This window comes from Mauremys mutica, chromosome 3 (genome assembly GCF_020497125.1).
Source record: "Mauremys mutica isolate MM-2020 ecotype Southern chromosome 3, ASM2049712v1, whole genome shotgun sequence".
NCBI lineage: Eukaryota > Metazoa > Chordata > Testudines > Geoemydidae > Mauremys > Mauremys mutica.
Window position 1 is genome coordinate 173,998,712 of NC_059074.1, and position 21,500 is coordinate 174,020,211.

General features: G+C 42.5%; 1 protein-coding gene across 2 annotated transcripts in view; it reads left to right on the forward strand.

Annotated features, from left to right (window-relative positions):
• The window catches only part of CAMKMT (calmodulin-lysine N-methyltransferase), a 360,994-nt gene that overhangs the window by 308,245 nt on the left and 31,249 nt on the right, over nt 1–21,500 (forward strand). For both annotated transcript variants that reach the window (XM_045008965.1, XM_045008966.1), the window contains exon 7: nt 4,242–4,308. In XM_045008965.1, coding sequence (XP_044864900.1) covers nt 4,242–4,308 — 67 coding nt within the window. The remainder of the gene's footprint in view (nt 1–4,241; nt 4,309–21,500) is intronic.

A 21,500-nucleotide genomic window follows, 5' to 3' on the forward strand; every position in this document is an offset into this window, starting at 1 on the left:
TGGCTAAGTGAGAGAGAAAATGAGCATGATTTGTGGCCACATTATATATCTATAATAGTACAGGAACTGATGTATATAGTGAATATTAATACCTGTTAGAACCTGAGAGGAAAAAGTGCAAGGTATCTGTGCTTTTTTTCCTTGGTGATCTTTAAATTTGCATTTGCAGGAAGAGTAGTTGTTCAGTTTTTGGCCACTGCAATGTCACAATGCTTTAGATTTATGATTTGTATGTATGTGAACACTAGCATAATGAGTACTTATTTTTTCATTAAATTAAACTCTGTTGTGGATTATTTTAAAAAATGAAATTTGCAATTATGTACGGTTGTTAAAACAGGAGACATGGCAGTGCAAGAATATTAGCTAGCAGCCTTTAGAAACACTTATGTTCTCAGAGGTAACTCAGCCAGCTATAATTGCCTAAAATACTTCAACAATTTCATGGAGAACAACAGCCAATCACAAAACATTTCCTTTACAACTTGAAAAATGCCCCTTTTCTCAAAAATGTAGGGTTTTAGTTATGATTCTGAGATTGTTTCTAAATTCCAAATGTTTACATTAGTGACTTGATGCTGGGCAATTGCATTGTCCTGTGTCATTTCATGTAACTGTATTATATCACACCTCTAGCCATGTGTCATTGTGGAAATAAAAAATATGAGGGGGAAAAAGCTTTTCAAAACCAACATAGCAAAATAAGTTGATGTTTGACAAAAGTATGGCTATTTAACAAAAAGAACCTTTTACCATAAAGAGTTTCAGTCTGGGTTTCGTAATCATCATGTCAGCAAATATCTCATGTAACAGATCCTATAAGCACATCTGAATTTCTACGAAATTGTTGAAGTCTTCTGCATCAAGGGTATGAACTGATATGTGCTAAAAACATTCACTCATTGCATTGAATTAAATGATCAAAATGTTTTTTGTTCCTCGAAAGGATAACAGTTAATATCACCTAATTAAAAAAGTTAAGTGCCCACACTTTTTTTTGGAAATACCTTATATTTCCTAAAATCCTACAAGAAGTCTTAAAGTCTGTAGTGACTCTGTTAGCCTTTCAGAGAAGTGTTTGCTGAAAGCTTCAAAAAAGATCCCGCCCTCCTTCTCCTGCCCCATTTTAACATTTGGTACTCTGGAGCTCAACGTTCAAAGTGCTCCAATTGTACTGCAGTCTACAATTTATGTTGCATATTATGTATTTTAATGGACTTCATTGATAGTTTTATGTTCTGTCATATGGTAATTTTATTTTTCCATCCTTTGCTATAGTAACTAACTATAAAACAGTTACAGACAAAATTCTGATCTGTAACATCCATGCCTACCCCACTGAAATCAGGGGATTTCTATTGGAGTAACTGAGAACAAAATCTAGCCCCAAATGTCCCAAATTTCCAAAAGTAATGATTTATTTCTAATAACTTTTATGATAGTTTTGGTATATTTTAGTAATTTATTGTACCAAATTATATTAGCATTGCTAAATTATTGTTTTCTTTTCTGGATTCTGCTCTTCAGGAATAGTTAATGTCTAGTATTTTGCTTTATTATTGAGGTATTATTGATTAAAATAACCTTATTTTAAAAATTACTGTTTACATCTTCCCTTTAAATTTCTTAGGAATTTTAAATTACATGGCAGTCATACTATAATATCCAAAAATTACTTTCCAAAAAGTAAAAGTGGTTGTCAACAAAAAGAAAAAAAATCTCTGTCAGAAACCAGGAAATCACCAAGCAAGCCTGCTAATTATTCCTAATGGGCAAGATGAGCACATTAAGAAACAAATGAATACATCAGTGAAATGTAATTGAAAATCGACCTGGCAATAGTGCATTGCATCTGAGTATCTGCCTTTGTATTATCATCATCATCATAATTATTGTTGTTGTTGTTATTGCAATTCAGTGAGCGTAACTAACTGCCTTGCTTTGTGTATTCTTAAGCTTTTGAGGATCTGATGTTTCTTTTAATTTTTGACACCATTCATATTATTTTCCAAACTGTGACATGTCTGTTTTTGGCTGGTAGATGAGGAATTCACTCTGTATATTGTGAATGCCTATATTATGATAGTACATTCACATGTTATTAGACTATTACATGACTAACTTCCTTAATGAAACAAAGGTGTTGGTCTGTCACTCTTCACCATACATGTACATTTGAAAATATATAAAAATATATTTAAAGTGATAAATGAGCTTATGACATGAGGTGCTAAGAACTTTTAAAATCCTAAATGATCCTCTGACATATGCAATTAACTCATTTAAAAGCTTTCATCCATTGTGCTTATCACAGGTAGCTCTAAATTGTGTAATAGATCATAACATATAGTTATATGGAGAATCTGGGTACAACCTGGTGATGTAAAGACAGATTTCCTTGCTTTTGTCAGCTTCAGTCATAAGTTATTATGAGTGTATTTGTCTAATTTAAGTTCCTTTTTAATTCTATAAATAAAGATAATATATAAAGAGAAAAGATTAGATTTTTCAAGGGAGAATTAAAAATGGACCTGAACTGGGTCATTGGATCTAAGCCCCTTTTTAAACTTTGGGTGTAATATTGATCTCAATCTGTATTTTGCAGCTTGGGTCATATCTCTATGATGGATCCAAACCAGAACACCAAATGTGAACTCCCTGAAACACTGGGGAAGTTCAGAATCAGCTCAGAATTTCCAGATCCACAGACCAGGCCCATTTCTAAGAAAAATAGCCAGCTGATTCATTAATGTAATGTACCTTCCAGTTTACCTCTATTTCTCACTGTGCACTGATGACGTGAACTACTTTATCTAGAATTGTGTGACAAGCCTCAGTGCCTGAAAGTATCAGTAATACAATGTCCTGACACAGTACACTGTAATAATGACCATTAAAACAATAAATAATAATAAAGTGTGTGGATCTCTCAACAATCATGATAAATCTAGGTTATAAAGGCCAAGTTCAGCCTGACTGCCTTAAGATATGGGTTTGTATATGTATTTAAAATACATAATGTTAAAATGTTTGCTAAAATTATTAATAGTTTTTTCAGAATTATATAATTTATCTGCACTGAGGCTAATTTATCAGCTTTTACTAACAAAATAACACGTTCTGCTTATAAGATTAGTCATGCCCTTCTTTTGCTCTACAGGTACATGCTGTACCTGATGGGATTCCATTGAATGCCATGGAAACACTTCAAAAGGTGTGTCCAGAGTGTGGGGAGGTTAATTTAAAACACTTTTCGGTCAACAATTTTTTAATTTTCTGTTACACAAAATAAATGTCAATTGTCTTTACTTCCACATTATTCACTTAGAGGTTTTTCCTAAAATATCTATTCCTGAATAGTCAGTATCCTTTGGTAGGTTAATTATGTAATTTCAATTAAGTGAAATAAGGGGACATGTTAGTCACTTTTGAATTATCAAAACATAGCATTATTTAATTTGCATGCAAGAAAGTTCACACTGAAAAATTCAATTATACATGTGAACTTCAGTAACATCTTTCTTTAGTACCACTGATGGATTTTCTCCACTTTCTTCCGTGACATAAGAATGGCCGTATAGCCCATTATACTGTCTCCGACAGTGGCCGTGACACTTATTGCTCACAACAAACCAGAAACTCCACTGAGTATAGTCACTGGGCTCCTGCTGAATGCTACATTTCACACAGACCATCACAGCCAGGAGCCATATTCCTGGGTGTTGTTTCAGGGAGGAATTCAACACCTTGAGCTCCTGAAGTGTCTGCCCAGTGAGCTACTTGCACATATCAAGCTAAACGAGGTAAAAAAGCCATGCAAAATAAACAGCACATCATCTGTTGTGCTGACTGGTCTGTGTCCGTACTGTGTATCCCAAGAGGCATTGTGACTGTGCTGCTGCTGCTTCCTTTTTTGTTTTTTGTTTTTGTTTTAAACTAGTAGTTAACTTTAAAAATACATAAGGACTAAAAGACCTTTGTTTCAAACAACCCACAAAAAGGATAGATGATGGACATGGATAAATTTGGTGAGTTACTGGCTAGGAGTATCAAAGTACTTCTGCAGTAGCACTGTATATTCATTACTTCTAAAAAGACTCACTATGAACACAGATTATGGAAGACCTAATAGGTAAAAGAAGCTATGAAGACATTAACAATTAGGGTAGGGGGGAGTACTTTTGATTAAATCATTATTTTTATGCTAATTTTATGGATGATTCTTAACAAGTATGTTACAGATGTAAGTGACATCATCATCAGAAATCAAAATGCAGGAATATTTAAGGCTCAGACTGTATCAAGCCGGTAAGATATTTTAAAAGCTGCTGATGAATTGTTTGTATAAAATTATACTGTGAAGTGTATGCAGAAATGTGAGTTATAATATCTCTATTGGCAAGGAAGATAACTGTACAGTATCAATTATCCAGGTTAGTAATTTGCAGTTCATGGGAAGGGAATTTATTAAACTAAAGAAAGCATCTAGTCCTGAATTCCGATAACATACCACTATTCGGGACTAGATTGTGTCCTTTAATTTAAGGAATTAGACTCCTGGGTGTAAAATAAATAATGAATCATAACATCTGGATGGTGGTCCCCAAAGTTACATGTGGCCCTCACCTGTGATCAGTCTTAGCAAAGAGCAATTATACATGGATAATACAGTACAGTTTTTGCTGACTGCATTTATGTGCATGTTTGTGTTTCCAGGTATGCTGAGAACTCTGGAAAAAAATCTGAATTGAAACTGAGATAATACATAAAATATATTTATCTGAACTTAATTGCTTTTTAACCTCGAGAGTAAAATATAATTAATCTTGGCCACATGTGACATACTATTTTTCTTCTTTTAATTTTTTTTAAATATACAGTATGTCTTTCAGCATTAGAAAGCTGTTCACTGCTTGGTTGAAAACTAGGTAGTTGTGAGGTATCGTGGTCAGTTGTACTGAATGTGGGGCGAGGAGTAAGGGTTAACATTTTCAAAAGCACCTAAATCACCCAAGAGCCTATGCCTTATTTTCAAAAGATTCCTCCTCACTCCTACTGAAAGTCATTGGGACTTAGGTTCCTAAGGGTACGTCTACACTAGCTGCCGAATCGGTGGGTAGTGATAGATGTAGTAGACACGATAAATCGATCCCCGATTGTTCTGTCATTGACTCCTGTACTCCACCGCAGCGAGAGGCGGAGGCGACGGGGGAGCGGCGGCAGTTGACCCCGCGTCGTGAGGACGAGAGGTAAGTCGACCTAAGATACGTTGACTTCAGCTACACTATTCTTGTGGCTAAAGTTGCATATATTAGGTCGACACACACCCCAAACACAAGCGCACACACACACACACACACACACACACACATCCGTGTAGACCAGGCCTAAGTGACTTTGATGTTGTTAAAAATTTTACTCCTGGAATTCTGCTATTCTGATCTTGGTTGTGCCAATTCTGCTGACAGGTCTTAAACTCTCTGCCTCATTTTCCCTTACTCTATCAAATGTGGGTGGCATTTACTTACCTGACAGAAGTATTCTGAGGATTAGCTAAAATACTTACAACATTTTGATGTATGTCCTTACAAAATTGCTAGATAATGTTTGGCACAATTAAAGAACTAGGGGTGAAATCCTGTTTTTTCTTCGAGTGCTTGCTCATGTCCATTCCATGCTAGATGTTTGAACTCTGCGTGCACAATTGCCGGAGATTTTTCCCTCAATGGTATCCATAGGGCTGGCTCTAGCGCCCTCAGTTCCTTCTTACCACCCATGACGGTTGCTGGAACGATCCTTCTTGCTGTGGGAAGGTTTTCTTTTCCAGTGGTTGGACTTTCTTGGTCATGTTCTGTATAGTTATCATAGTGTATATAATTCTTAGAGTTAGTGTTTATAGTAGTGTTAATATTTGTCCCTGTTTTCGAGGGACTTTTCACCCCCAGGGCTGGGCATGCCCCGGTCCCCGTGCTTCAAGCTGTGTGCCTCTTGCAGCAAGCCGATGGCAGTTAGTGACCTGCACACTAGCTGTCTAAAGTGTCTGAGGGTGTCTCACATGAAAAAGAAGTGCCAGATCTGCAGGGCCTTCATACCCTGTACCAAAAAGGACAGGGATATTCAACTGAAAGCCATTCTTTTGGAGGCAGGCTTCAGACCAGCCTTGGAGTTGAGCTGCTCCAAATCAGTGTCGAGTATTTCGGCATTTGTGCAGAGTGCTCCTCTGGCACCATGTTCTTCCCAGCACCGTTCTCTGTCCCTGGTGCCAAGGAAGAAACATAAGAAACAGCGCACTGAGAAAGGACGTTCTTCAGTGCCAAAGATTGACAAGCAGAGAAGGACTGGCATGGTTAGACCCATGTTGGGCCACTCGTCTTCCCCTGAGCCACTGATGGCTCCACAGACTCCGCCTAGAGTGTCAAGTCCAGTACGGGACCTGCCACCTACTCCCAGGAGCAGCCGTGGGGCCAGATGGTTGCTGGCCTCCTCAACACTGGAGGCCTTTTAGGTGGAGAAGGATCTGCTGTCTTTCTCAATCCTGCTGACCCCTCAAGGACCCTCACCAGCTAAGGCGACCGAATTAGAAAGAAACAAGGTCCAGCAGGCCTCTTCTGGTGCAGGCCTTCTCCTCATCGTCCCTGGATGAGGTGGTTGCAGGCCCTAGTACCCTGCTCCCTCAAGACGACTTCATGGCCCACCAGGACATCCTGAAAAGAGTCACGGCGAACTTGGGTCTGGAGGTGAAAGAGCTTAAGGAGTTGGCACACAGCCTGATCGACACCCTGGCTGCTGCTGCTGCTCCCTCCAGAGTAGCGTTATCCAGAAATGAAACAGTTTTGGGGCCTGTTAAGATACTGTGGCAGACCCCTTCTTCTCTGCCCCCCCCCCCACCTCAAAGAGGGCAGAGAAGAAATACTATGTTCCGGCAAGCGGTTTTGACTACCTTTACTCACACCCTCCCACAGGATCTCTGGTAGCATTTGTGGTTAATGAGTGGGAAAGAAGAGGCAGTCGAGTGTTAACATCAAAAATAAAGAAGCTAAGAGAGACTAGACCTGTTTGGATGGAAGGTTTATTCAACGGGCAGTCTCTAACTATGTATCTTCAACCAGCAGGCTCTACTGGAGTGGTACAATTTTAATCTCTGGGACTCACTGTCCAAATTTAAAGATTCCCACCCACAGGAATCGAGGCCGGAATTTGTGGCCATCTTAGAGGAGGGCAAGACTGTGTCCAGGATCTCCCATCAGGCGACTCTGGATGCGGCCAACTCAGCAGCCAGGACTATGGCATCAGCAGTCACCATTAGGTGCTGTTTGTGGCTGCAATTGTCTGACTTTCCTCACAAGGTTCAGCAGTCCATCCAGGACCACCCTTTTCAGGGCTTCTCCCTGTTTTCGGATCAGACAGACTCGAAGCTCCACGGTCTCAAGGACGAAAGCTATACTTCATTCCTTTACATGCTACTAGCCTCCAGGAAACATTCCTGGCCACAGAAACCTCCCAGGCTTGTGGCATCTCCCAGGTAGGAGCCGTACAAAAAAAATGGAAAAGATTATAAAAAATGACAACCCCTCCCACCTACCTCTGCCTCCCGGTTGAGCTCTCAAAGATACTCCAGTGGGTCCAGGCAGGCCTTCTGAAGGTATGCCCGACTGCATTATACCAGTCTCAGCTCTGGATCCATCCCCTCTTTTGTTTTTGTACCACCTGTTGCCCTCCAGCCCAGTTTGGTCGTATATAACGTAGACCATTGGGTACTGACAACTAACAGTCAGTTACACCCTTCAATTTTCATCCACTCCCCTGTCCCTCTTCAGGGACCCTTCTCACAAGCAGCTTCTCATCTAAAAGATGCAAGCTCTCCTAGGTTTGAATTTCGTGGAGGAGGTTCTTTGAGACTTAAGAGGGAAGGGGGTTTACACCCAATATTTCCTAATCCCAAAGGCCATGGGACCAGGGGTAGTGGGGAGGCCACAGCCCATCCTGGACCTGCGTTGCCTCAACAAATATCTCAAGAAACTGAGGTTCCGTATGGTCTCTTTGGTCCATCATTTCCTTTCTGGATCCAGGAGACTGGTACACCACCCTTGCCTTAAAAGATGCCTATCTTCTGCGGTCATAGAAGATTTCTCAGGTTCGTAGTGGGGCAACGCCACTACCAATTCACTGCTCTTTTCTTCGGTCTATCGGCAGCCCCATGGGTCTTCACAAAATGCATGGTGGTGGTGGCAGCCTTCCTCGGGCATTGAGGTGTGCGAGTCTACCCGTACCTCAACAACTGGCTGATCAAAGGTCAGTTGCAGGCTCAGGTGCAGCACAGCATCAGCACAGTACAGGCCACCTTCCAGATGCTCGGTCTGTTGATAAATGAGCAGAAGTCGACCCTGGTCCCGGTTCAGAGAATAGAGTTCATCGGGGCAGTGCTTGATTCAACCCAGGCCAAAGCCTGCCTACTGGAAGCCTGTTTCCGAGCTGTGTTGGATCTGAGTTTCAAGGTCACAATCCACGCACTAGTGACTGCTCGGGTCTGCCTCAAGCTGCTGGGTCACATGGTGCATGGTGCAGCATGCAAGGCTAGCCTCAGACCCTTTCAGTTGTGGCTGGCGTAAGTCTACTCCCTAAGCAGACACCGCCTGGACTGGATACTCACGATTCTGACCCCGGTCCTTGCCTCACTGACCTGGTGGAGAGACCCAGGATCCATAATGAAAGGAATACCTTTTTCTGCCCCTCATACCTTGGTAACCTTAGTCTCAGATGCATCAGACCTGGGGTGAGGTGCCCACCTCAGCAGTCTCAGGACTCAGGGCCCAGAAAGAACTCTCCCTGCATATAAATGTCAGGGAACTCAGGGCAATATGCTTGGCTTGTCAGGTCTTCATTCCCCAGATCTCAGGCATAGTGGTGCAGGTCTTGACAGACAACACAGCATCAATATTTTGTATCAAACAGCAGGGAGGGACTCTCACAGGTATGTGAAGCTGTGATTCTCCTTACTGTCCTCTGGCATGGAGTGGTAGGGGTAAGGATGCAGCGCATGATGCTATGTGGAATGTTAGGTGGATGTAGGGGGCTGCTAAACTGGAGTTCTCCATTAACTGCAAAGAGAGGAGAGCCTGTGATTATTGGACCTGAAGATCAACAAGAGTGTGCAGTATATGTGTTTACTGCCTGAGAAGCCCCATAATGTCCTGGTGCATCTCTTGCTCTGACTCTTGAACCTTTCTCCTGTTAGATCTTTCCTTCTTCATGCTGCCTGCCATATTCACCCTCCAGGTTCTCTGTTCGCGGTCTGATGCAGCACTGATTTGCAGGATCTCACTGAACATGTTGTCCCTTGTCCACACACTCAGCAGCTGCAAATAAAACACACAGGTATATCATTGGATTTCCAGTCATGACAGAAAGGGAAAGGTAAGTTTCTTTCCTTATTTCAAGAAAAAATTTAAATCAGACATGCTTTTAGACACTTACGCTTTGGAGCATCTCTGCACATCACCATTCTCCAGCGCCAGCCATGGTGAATATGGCCTGCCAGAGGAGGTGGGGGAAAATGAGGAGGGAATTTTTCAGTTGCATGAAACAATGAAATTTCGGCTCTTATTTCCATGAATAAAGAATGGCCATATTGGGTTAGACCAATGATACATCTAGCCCAGTATCCTGTCTTCCGACAGTGGTCAATTCCAGATTCTTCAAAGGGAATGAACAGAACAGGGAAATTATCCATCCCCAGTTGTCCAGTCCCAGTATCTGGCAATCAGAGGTTTACAGACACCCAGAGCATGCAGTTGCATCCCTCACCATTGATGGACTTATCCTCCATGAAGTTATCTAATTATTTTTTGAACCCAGTTATAATTTTAGCCTTCACAACATCCCCTGGCAATGAGTTCCACAGGTTGACTGTGTGTTGTGTGAAGAAGTACTTCCTTTTGTTTGTTTTAAACCAACTGCCTATTAATTTCATTAAGTGACCCTTGGTTCTTTTGTTATGTAAAGGGTAAATTACGCTTTCTTATTCACTTTCTCCACACCATTTATGATTTTATAGACCTCTACCATATCCCCCCTTAACTGTCTCTTTTCCAAATTGAACAGTCCCAGTCTTTTAATCTCTCCTTATATGGAAGCTTTTCCATACTCTTAATCATTTTTGTTGCCCTTCTCTGTACTTTTTCCATTTCTAATGTATCTTTTTTGAGATGGGGTGACCAGAACTACACACAGTGTGCAATGCATGGACATACCATGGATTTATATAGTGGTATTATGATATTTATATCTTATTATTTATCCCTTTCCTAAAGGTTCCTAACATTCTGTTAGGTTTTCTGACTGATGCCGCATGTTGAGTGGATGTTTTCAGAGAACTATCCAAAATGACTCCAAGATCTTTCTTGAGTGGTAACAGCTAATTTTAGGTCCCATCATTTTGTATGAATAATTGTCATTTCGTTTTCCAGTGCACATTACTTTGCATTTATCAACACTGATTTTCATCTGCCATTTTGTTGCCCAGTCACCCAGTTTTGTGAGATCCCTTTGTAACTCTTTGCAGTCTGCTTTGGACTTAACTATCTTGAGTAACTTTATATCATCTCCATACTTTGCCACCTCACTGTTTACCCGTTTTTCCAGATCATTTATGAGTATGTTGGACAGCACTGGTCCCAGTACAGACCCCTGGGGGACATCACTATTTACCTGTCTCCATTCTAAAAGCTGACCATTTAGTCTTGACCTTTGTTTCCTGTCTTTCAACCAGTTACTGATTCATGAGAGGACCTTCCCTCTTATCCCATGACTGCTTAGTTTGCTTAAGAGCCTTTGGTGAGGGACCTTATCAAAGGCTTTCTGAAAGTCCAAGTACAATATATCCACTGGATCACCCTTGTCCACATGTTTTTGACCCCTCAGAGAAATCTAATAGATTGGGGAAGCATGATTTCCCTTTACAAAAGCTGTTTTGACTTCCCCAACAAATTGTGTACAAGAACAGGGCAGTGGCACTGAGTACTGGCACCTTTGTCCACGTGTGGTGGTGATTTTAGCTGATATCTCACTCCTGAGGGTAATAAAGGCACAGAGAGCACAGCTACTGCTGGCATCCTGAAGCCAGCCAGTTCAGTGGCGTAGCCAGGTTCTGCCAGCAGGGGGAGCGAACGCATTAAAAAAAGGTGCCGAAGCAGCGAAGTAGAACAGAAAAAAAAGAAAATCCAAGTCTTGCCGCCGAAGACTGAAGGACTTGCGCCAAAGACCCGGAGCAGCTGAAGGACCCGCCGCCGAATTGCCGCTGAACCGCCGAAGACTCGGAGTGGCTGAGGGACCCGCTGCCGAATTGCCGCCAAAGACCCAGACTGCTGGGGTGAGTGTAAAAATTAAAAAGGCGCCACTTTGGGGGAATATGCTCAGTGGGGAGCAGCCGCTCCCCCACAGCTAGTGAGCCAATTCTATGTGCCACTAGCCTATTTATTACAATAGTGCCTGCCAAAGTCACTGCAGCATGGTGTGAGAAAATATTCTACCTTGTAGGAAGCAATAAGACTGCCTCCCTAGAAACCTTTGTGAGAGGATTGCAGAGTTTCATTGAGAATTTTTGGGAGGATACAAGGGACATGTACATAAACAAACTGCTCTGCATGGCTCCACCTCCTCTGCCCAATCCTACAGGGGAAAGGAAAGCAGATAACAACTCTACCTCTGTTTGTTGTATCACTACCTCAGCTTGTATGAGTAGAACAATGAAAAGTCAACACCTGTGTACTGATAACTTGGGGTTGGGCCAGGTGCCATCTTTACATTTAAACAGTGTAGGGAAATTCATGCACACACTTACCCAAGGTTCCTTCTGCTTCATTGGGCTTGTCCGGGCTTCATCAGATTGGCTAGATTGTGGCTGAGTCTCAAACAGGACCTGTCTCGTTGCATAGCTTGAACGTCTGCCATGTTTCAGAGTAGCAGACGTGTTAGTCTGTATCCGCAAAAAGAACAGGAGTACCTGTGGCACCTTAGAGACTAACAAATTTATTTGAGCATAAGCTTTCGTGGGCTACAGCCCACTTCTTCGGATGCATGGAATGGAACATATATTGAGGAGATATATATACACATACAGAGAGCATGAAAAGATGGGAATTGTCTTACCAACTCTGAGAGGCCAATTAAGTAAGGAAAAAAATCTTTTGAAGTGATAATCAGAATAGCCCAGTACAGACAGTTTGATAAGAAGTGTGAGAATACTTACAAGGGGAGATAGAGTCAATGTTTGTAATGGCTCAGCCATTCCCAGTCCCTATTCAAACCTAAGTTGATTGTATCTAGTTTGCATATCTGCCATGTGTTCCTCTTCTCATCCTCCTCCTCTTCCCCCATGCTGTTCACAGCAGGGGGCTCCTTGGAGGTATCCATGGTGGTCTGTGGAGTGTGTGCCAAGTATAGCATGCAACGTTATAAAAGCAGCAGGTCTGTGGCTTGGCACCAGATTGATTCTTGTTTCTGCATTGCGGTAATGGAGGGCTTTCATTGGCTGGAGACAAATTTGAGTGTACACACATGCCCAAAGAGATCAACGCAAGATGACTTACGTTTACTTAACTTTGTAGTATAGGCCAGACTAATATAAGCTAAACTGAAAAAAGGCACTGTTATTCTGGAGTAAATGTGTCCACACAGGAAGTTGTAATGGTATAATAACTGTAGTGGCCTAAATTCACACCTTAGTTTATACTGATATAACTTTCCTGTGTAGACAGGCCCTTAGGGTAGGCACATGCAATAGCTAGAAATTATTGACATTCATTGGGATGTAAATACACACAGTTAACTATATCTGTGCATTACCACAATTGCTTGCCGAACAGAGCTAGCACATACACACCCCAGAGATAATCTTTTAGGTTCCAAACCTTGAAGATGCTAAGCATTTCCTGTGAACACTCTTAAACACTCAACTCCTCTTGGGTTGGGCTCCTTCATGTGGTATGTCCGGCCATAGGATGATACATTCTGGATGTTTCAGATTGCCATTTATTTTGTATAGGACTACATCTCTTGTCAAGATTTCAAACCTGGTCTTTTAGATATCAATCAAAAGCACATTTTCCATCCTGTCTCATTTACATTTATCTAATGCTTAAGGTCATTTGTGATCATTTGAGTGTATTTCAGCATATGGAATCAGTGAATAATAGATTTCAGCTCCATGCTGTGAAGAAAGATTGTGTTTTTACAAGACATAATGTTGTTTACTGGGTGTTAATAATCACTAATTAATAAACATATCTAGACTCCTAAAATATTGCATTTTAAGGTATAAAAATGTCAAGTGTTTAACTTACTGAGTGCAATAACATTTTCTGTCTTTTCTACATAAAATAATTAAATTATAAAAATAAATGACGTATTGTACCAAATGTCAAATATGTTTTATTTAAAGCTTAGATGTAAATTCTCAGTAAAGTCTTTTCTACGGTTAACACACCTTTTAATAAAATATTCTATATTATAATAAATACAAATGTGGCACCCTACATCCAAAAAATTAGACTATTTTTCATTTCTTCCATATTAATCAAGCTCAGTTTCTCCTTTCAGTATTAAATCTAAACTCTGCTTAGGTGCTTGCACAATAGTAGTGGATGGATGTGCCCTTCAACTCCATGATGTATTAAGAAGATGTTTAATTAAGATACTTGCTACTGTCTCAAAGCTACAAGGAAACTTGAAAGAGTAGAAGCAATGGCTTCAGTACTATAAACACTGTTTGGCCTTTTCCACCTCATAGAACGTTAGCCATTTAAGGCTAGACTGGAAAATGCACAAGAAAATATACTGTACTATAGGGAACTACTACTAGTGGCATTGGGACGTGGACTTAGATAATATACTGTACACTTATTTGTTTATTTATTTAGACTCATACAAACGATAAAACAAGCAATTCTCTGGTAACTCTTGAGAACTCGATTGTATTTTATGACAATTTTAAGGTAAACAATTTACTCCAGGGATAACTGGTCTACTGTACAGTTATGTATTTATTTGTAGTGTCTAGAAGGGTAGTCAGGATTCCTTGCTGATGCTTATTGGTGATATGTAATAATAACGCCACTAAATTACTAAGTGCTAATAGATAGTTGCAAGAGTTAGACAAATTATTCATGCCGCATAATGTATTTGATTACTTTAACCCTTTGTCCTATACACAAATTATCCATGAACTCACTTAGATATGCTCTAGAACTTAACATATGAATTATAATGATAGCAGGTGTTATAATATCAACAATTAGTACTTCTAATAATCTATTTTAGGATTCTGCACTGCTGCCCATCACCATAGATCTGAGCAAATTCTTCATTAATTAGATTGGCAATAGCAAAGCCTGTGGTGGACTTCAGGAAGTCTCTGGCTCTTCTTCTTTTTCACATTACAGAAAGCTCTGCCTGAGGTAGGGTTTTGGGTTTGGAGGTGAGCGGGGAGTAGTTGTTGCAAATGTTATTCTATTTATGGTGGAGAAGCTTTATCAAAGAGGAAGGTTTGTATTGTTTTCTAAAGATTTACAGACTCTGGATTGCTCTAATTTCCTGTGGAAATTTGTTTTACGGACAGATTCTCCTGACTGAGCTGGATGAATCAGTTAGTAAAAGAAAAATCGTATTATTACTACTAATATTATGTATTTATTTATTATTTATGGTAGCACCTATGAACCCCATCATATACTGGGGAATCACTGTGGTAGGTACTACACAAACATAACAAAGAGGTAGTCCTCTTCCTCAAAGAGCTTGTAGTCTAAGAAAAGAGGCAATAAGTTGACACAACAGAAGGACAATGGAAACACACATGCCTACACGCACGTGAATCTTTACTTGGGTTGGATAATAATGTACTATATGTTAGTTATATATTTGTATTAGTGTGTAGGGACTGCAGTCAAAGATCAGGGCTTCATTGTGTTAGATTCTGTACAAATAAGTGACAAAAAGACAGTCCTTCCCACAAAGAGCTTATAGTTTAAGTTAGTATCTTTCATCTAAGACTCTCAGTGTGTTTTACTCATGTGCGGAACAGTAGGAAAATGTCCACAGATGAACAACTGAGGCACACAGCTTATGTGACCTATTCAAGGGCACACAGCATGTCAGTAGTGGAGCTGGGAATAGAATCCAGAACTCCTGATTCTATGCTTTAACCTCTAGTCCACACATCCCTCATTCCACTCCCCAGATGTCCCTTCCTCCATTACTTGTCTTTCTCCCCGAGGCTGCCAACATGACAATGCTTTTCCTTTCCCACAATGGTTGTCAAATAACCCAGCTTCCCAAACTCTCTTCTTCCCTATGACCATCTCATAGGCTTTATCTACCAGAGAATCTTTATTGATAGGGTGACCGTATTTCCCTATGCTAAATATGAGACACCTGGTAAAATTTACTCATATTCAAGCGAGTTCAACAGCAATCAGTCAGAACTATGCAGTACAAATGTTGAAATTAACATCGAGTCCCCCCGTTAAAAAGAAATACTGCATAGTTGGGTTCAGACAGGGAGAGGTGACACACACACCCTTACCTCCCACATACAGATGGGGAGAGGTGACATACACACACTCCTGTACACCTCTCTCACAAGGGGCGGGTGTGACCGACTGACCTGACCCTCCCTGCCCAGCGCTCTGTGCCCTTCATGACTGGCTGGCCCCCTGGGATGGACCCGCCTCTCCTGGTACCTGGCACCAGGTCTTCCCGAGGCAACATGTGGGCGGGTGGCATTCAGGGTCACATTCCCTACCCCCCCCCCCGATTTCTGCCAGAGTTCACACCAGAATGTGGCCAGCAGCAACCTTTTGGCTCTGTGCAGGAGGGAGGGGATGGGAGCTGCTTCCAGCCACAGGGGAAGAGGAGGTGGGAAAGGGATGACCTGGGCCATATCTTTCCAGAGCTCATCTCATCTCTCTAGGGTGACCAGACAGCAAATTTGAAAAATCAGGATGGGGTGGGGGGTAATAGGAGCCTATATAAGAAAAAGACCCAAAAATCGGAACCGTGTCTATAAAATTGGGACATCTGGTCACTCTACTTTTCTCCTTGCCCTCCCTCCCCCCTCAACCACTGTGGCTGGAAGCAGCTTGTCCCTTCCTACCTGCACAGTGTCAAAAAGCAGCCAACACTTACAGCCTGCTGCTGGCCACCTACATAAGCCAGCCACCTCCTGTCTTGTTACCTCCTGTGGCTGCACTGATGGCCCAGCAGGGGAGTGGCTGCCCTGTGCGCTGCATCTTTGCCCTGCCACTAGCCTTACACACCCACCCTCGACGTTGGCCAGTGGACCTCCCCACTCATCGCTGGAGGGTGGGCATCTGGCAAGCAGGGATCTGGCCAGCACCAGGACCCACTAGTACTGATGGGGGGAGGCAGAAAATACAGGACAATTTGCCTGTTTTTACAGGACACACACAGGAGGGCTTAAATACGGTACTGTCCCTTTAAAAATGGGAAGTCTCGTCACCCTATTTATTGAAAATCTCATTGCAACCATGTTGCAGGGGCCTGATTGCTATTAGAGTCAAATCTTGCAGGCTGTGGGTTGCACAGTGCATCCTGAAGTGCCCAGCCTCAAGATATGTGGAATTTGAATGTACGGTAAAAACAACAGATGATTTCAAAACTGCTTGGCCTCTGTCAGGATCTTCAGATGCGTGGAGAGGTTTTTGGTGGAGATGTCTACTAGAGGATTGAAGATTGTGCATAGGGAGGGGCCCACACATGGGATTAGGTTAGGACTGGATTTCTGGGCATGCTGTGGGTATTAAACCAGTTGCTTTTTTGGAGCAGGGAAGGAATTTTCTACTTCTTGCCAAATTGGAGATACTGGTGTAGCATTTTCACCTTCCCTGCAGCATCCTGGAGGGTCAGTAGGCTGTGTTAATAATATTGTACTTCTCACAACTGCATATGGTCCAGTGTGAGTACTTAGTTAAATAAGTGGCCAATTCCTAGATAAACCCAAGACTGGGAACAGGAATGGGCTGAAGATGGGACAACTCTTAGGGATGCTGCATGGAGAGGGGGATGGGCCTGAATGTCTGGTACAGGAAGGAGCCCTCTTTGCCTTCATCCTTCTGTATGAGGGAAGGGTGATGGTAAGTTTCAGTGATGGTACTTGAACCTCAATTGGTCATTTGGGGCTAAGTAAAGTCTCTACCCCTTAAGGAAGGCAGATCCACTCTAGTCAGTCCTTGCTAGATGTTTTACCCAGTAGTATTGATTTAATAAAGTTGCAGCCTGTTTAAAAAGACTTCCTTATATGTTGTCTTTCTTGCTACTGTGTCCTGGTCAAAATATGTAAAGAACCAAAAAAGAGACAGATCTACAAGCCGTATGGAGGAAGAAAAAAAATATATATGGGGGAAGAAAAAAAGCACAAATAGCAGGGAAGAAAAATAGCACAAATAGCAGGGAAGAAAAATAGCACAAGCAATTTCAGCAACTAGAGGAGGAACTCTGTAAGGCCATATCTACTGTGATGGGGCAAGGCCAGATGGCTATAGTAAAGTAGTGAGGAACAGGTATGTTAACCTCAGGCTAAACAAATCCCTGGTACCATGGTAACCAAATGGCAGTTGTTCCAGGTTAATCAAGACACCTGGAGCCAATTAAGATCCTTCTAGAAAGCAGTGGAGATAGCTAGGTTGATTGGGACACCTGAAGTCAATCAAGGGCTGGCTGGAACTAGTTAAAAGCCTCCCAGTTAGTCAGTGAGGCGCTGTCAGGAGCTGTAGGAGGAAGCCATGCTGCTGGAGGAATTAAGCAGTACAAATCCATATCAGGCTCAAGGAAGGAGACCCTGAAGGAGATATTGAGTTGGCGGCTGCTGTGGGGAAGTGGCCCAGGGAATCGTACACGTACTATTTCCAAAAAGTCAGCTACCATAGCTGCTACTATTACGGTCCCTGAGCTGGAGCCTGGAGTTGAGGGCGGGCCTGGGCTCCCCCTTCTCCTCCCCTCCCCTCCTCTCCTCTCCCCGATTAATCATTGAGACTGGGAGACAACAGAGACTGTGTGAGGGAGAGTTGCTTCTCCTCACCTCCCTTGCTGGCTTATGATGAAAATGGCTCAGTAGGCTGTGACCCTTGCCTCTAGAGAGAGAAGGGCTACGTGGAGGGTCACAGTGAGCCTTTGAGACTAGCGAAATCCGCCAGGAAACGCGGGACCCATGGAGACAAGGACAGAGCTTTGTCACACTACTTTGTGTGCACTACAGCTGTAATTAGCACTGTAGCATAGACTCTTCCTATAATGATGGAAGGGTTTTTCCGTCACTATAGGTAATCCACCTCTCCGAACAGATGTAGGTAGGTTGACAAAAGAATCTTCCATCAACCTATATGTGTGTACTTAAAGGGTTGGGTCACTATAGCTATGTGGCTCAGGGGTGTGAAAAAAAATTCACACCCCTGATAGCCATAGCTATGTCAGCCTAACTTTTCAGCATAGGCCATGCCTGAATCAAGATTTTTGATTGTGTTAAGTCAAATTCCTAGTGCTGTGTCATGCTGGTCTTCTCTTGGACCATAAAAGCTATGTCTTTAATAAACTTTCAATTTGCATAGTCCTTTGGTATTTTGTCAGGCTGGAGAGGCAGAGGAGCTGCAGGCAGCTGATATAAGAAAGCTGATGCCTTTCTTTGAAGGAATTTAAGATAAAGTGTGGCTGACAGTTTTTGTACAAAGTTATGGTTCTATGGTATTCACATCTGTTTTCAATAAACTAAAATTAACTCAGAGGGCTAGATAGTTCTTGTTCACAGGATACAAAATTGCCTTCTGTGCTTTGTATCATTGGCATAATGCTTTCCACCTTGCTAAATTCATAAGCCTGAAGAGGCTAGTGCAGGGGTGGGCAAACTTTTTGGGCCGAGGGCCACACCTGGGTGGGGAAATTGTATGCAGGGCCGGGACGGGGGTTGGGGTGCAAGAGGGAGTATGGGATGTGGGAGGGGGTGTGGTGTGCAGGAAGGGGCTCAGGGCAAGGGATTGGGGCAGAGGAGGGGTGCAGGGCATATGAGGGAGCTCGGAAGGGGGTTGGCGTGCAGAAGGGGTGCCGAGTGCGAGAGGGGGCTCAGGGCAGGGGGTAGGGGTGCAGGAGGGGTGGGAGGTGCAGGCAGAGGGCTTAGGACAGGGAGTTGGGGGGCGGGGTGCAGGAGGGGTTCGGGCTCCGGCCCGTGCCACTTACTTAAAGCGGCTCTGGGGTGGCAGCGGTGCGAACCGGGGCCAGGGCAGGCTCCCTGCACGCCTGCCCTGGCCCCACGCTGTGCCGTTCCGGAAAGCGCTGTGGCACCTGGGGGAAGGGGGGGTGGAGGGCTCCACATGCGCTGCCCTTGCCGCGCCTCCAAGTACCTCCCCCAAAGCTCCCATTGGCCATGGTTCCCCGTTCCCAACCAATGGGAGCTGCGGGAGGCAGTGCCTGGCGGCAAGAGCAACACATGGAGCCCTCTGCCCTCCCGCCCCTGGGGGGCTGCAGAGAAGTGGTGCCGGCCGCTTCTGAGACCGGTGTGGGGCCAGCAGCACCACGGGGGGCAATCCCACGGGCTGGATCCAAAGCCCTGAGGGGCCGGATCCGGCCCGTGGGCCGTGGTTTGCCCACCCCTGGGCTAGTGTGTTTGTTCTGTCTTAATTTCAAATGGAGAGAGTAGCCCTGACAAGGATGTTATAATGCTGCTTCAGGACCAGACTTCAAAGAGAAACTGCTGAGCTTCAGTTCATTTGCAAATTTGACACCATCAGCTCAGGATTAAACAAAGACTGTGAATGGCTTGCCAATTACAAAAGCAGTTTCTCCTCCCTTGGTGTTCACACCTCAACTGCTAGAAGAGGGCCTCATCCTCCCTGATTGAACTAATCTCGTTATCTTGCCTGCATATTTATACCTGCCTCTGGAAATTTCCATTACATGAGTCTGACGAAGTGGGTATTTACCCACGAAAGCTTATGCTCCAATACTTCTGTTAGCCTATAAGGTGCCACAGAACTCATTGTTGCTTTTTACAGATCCAGACTAACACGGCTACCCCTCTGATATAATGCTACTATATTTCTATTTTTTTGTTTTGTTTTTAAAGAAGAATAGGAAATGTTTTATTTTGGAATAAACTATACTTTTGGCAAGTTCATAAAGTACAGCAGAGAGGTCTATATATTTCTTTACCTCTCCTACTCCCCATGTGGCACTGAGTTCACTATATGAGAATTTAGAATTTAATAAGGACTATTATTCCTGCTCTTGTTAATGGATTTCCATCCTTTTTAGCTGTCGTACACTGGACATTGTCTCTTCTTGGCTCCCATTAGTAACCATCTTTCCATTTTCTCTATGTATCATGGTGCTGCGCTGATAGATGGTCAATAGATTAGTTTTCCCTGTTTTCAACATACTGCTCCTCTTCAACAATGCTCACAACTTACCAAACCCACAGACATAAGAAAAATGGGGCAGGCTTTAAATTTTGACAAAATGACATTAGGGAGACAAAGAAAAATCTTACACGAGGAATAGAGAGGTGGTTTAACCTTTAGATATGTCATTAATGTGATCATTACTCCAATACTGTGTCCAGTTCTGATGTATACTCTTTAAAAAGGATTATTGAAAAACTCAAATGGGTTCAAAAAAGAGCCACAAGAATGATTCAAAGTCTAGAAACATGTCTTACAGTGAAAGACTTAAGGAGCTTCAATTTATTCAGCTAATCAAAGAGAAGGGTAAGAGATAACTTAATCAGGATCTATAAGTATCTGCATAAGGAGAAGATCTCTAACAGCAGCAGAAGAAGATATGGAAATAGAAGCTAGACAAATTCAAATGTTAAATAAGGTAAAGATTTTTATCAGTAAAAGTAATTAACCTTTGGAAGAATTTATCAAGGGCTGTGGTGGATTCTCAAACACTTGAAGTCTTTAAATCAAAACTGGATATATTTCTATAAGATATGCCCTAGTTTACTCAGAAGCTATGGGTTTCTTGCAGGAATTACTAAGTGAAATTCTATGGCGTGGTAAGCAGGAAGTCAGACAAGATGATCACTGTGGTCCCTTCTGCTCTTAAAATCTTGGAAACTTCTCACCCACATATGCCTCTCTTGCCATCGCCTCCTCCCCTCTCATTCCTTATGGGCCTACCTCTGCTTACTCTTCCCTTCATATCTTTTCTGCTCTCATTTTTTTATCTTTCACTCTTCCCCTTGTTCATGGAATACCTCTTATTTCCCATCTGGCAAATTCCTTCCTTCCTTTCCTTCAATTTTCTCCTCTAAATCCATTTATGTGAAGCCTTTATACACTGATCTCATCAATAACACTGTGCCTGTGCCATCCTGTGTTATAAAATGTATTTTATTATTTAATACTTGTTTGAATTAAAATTTAAGAAAGTAAGCACCATCCATCCTGTGCACTGCATGAAGCAGGGGTCCTGTGGAAATAATAGTGCTCATG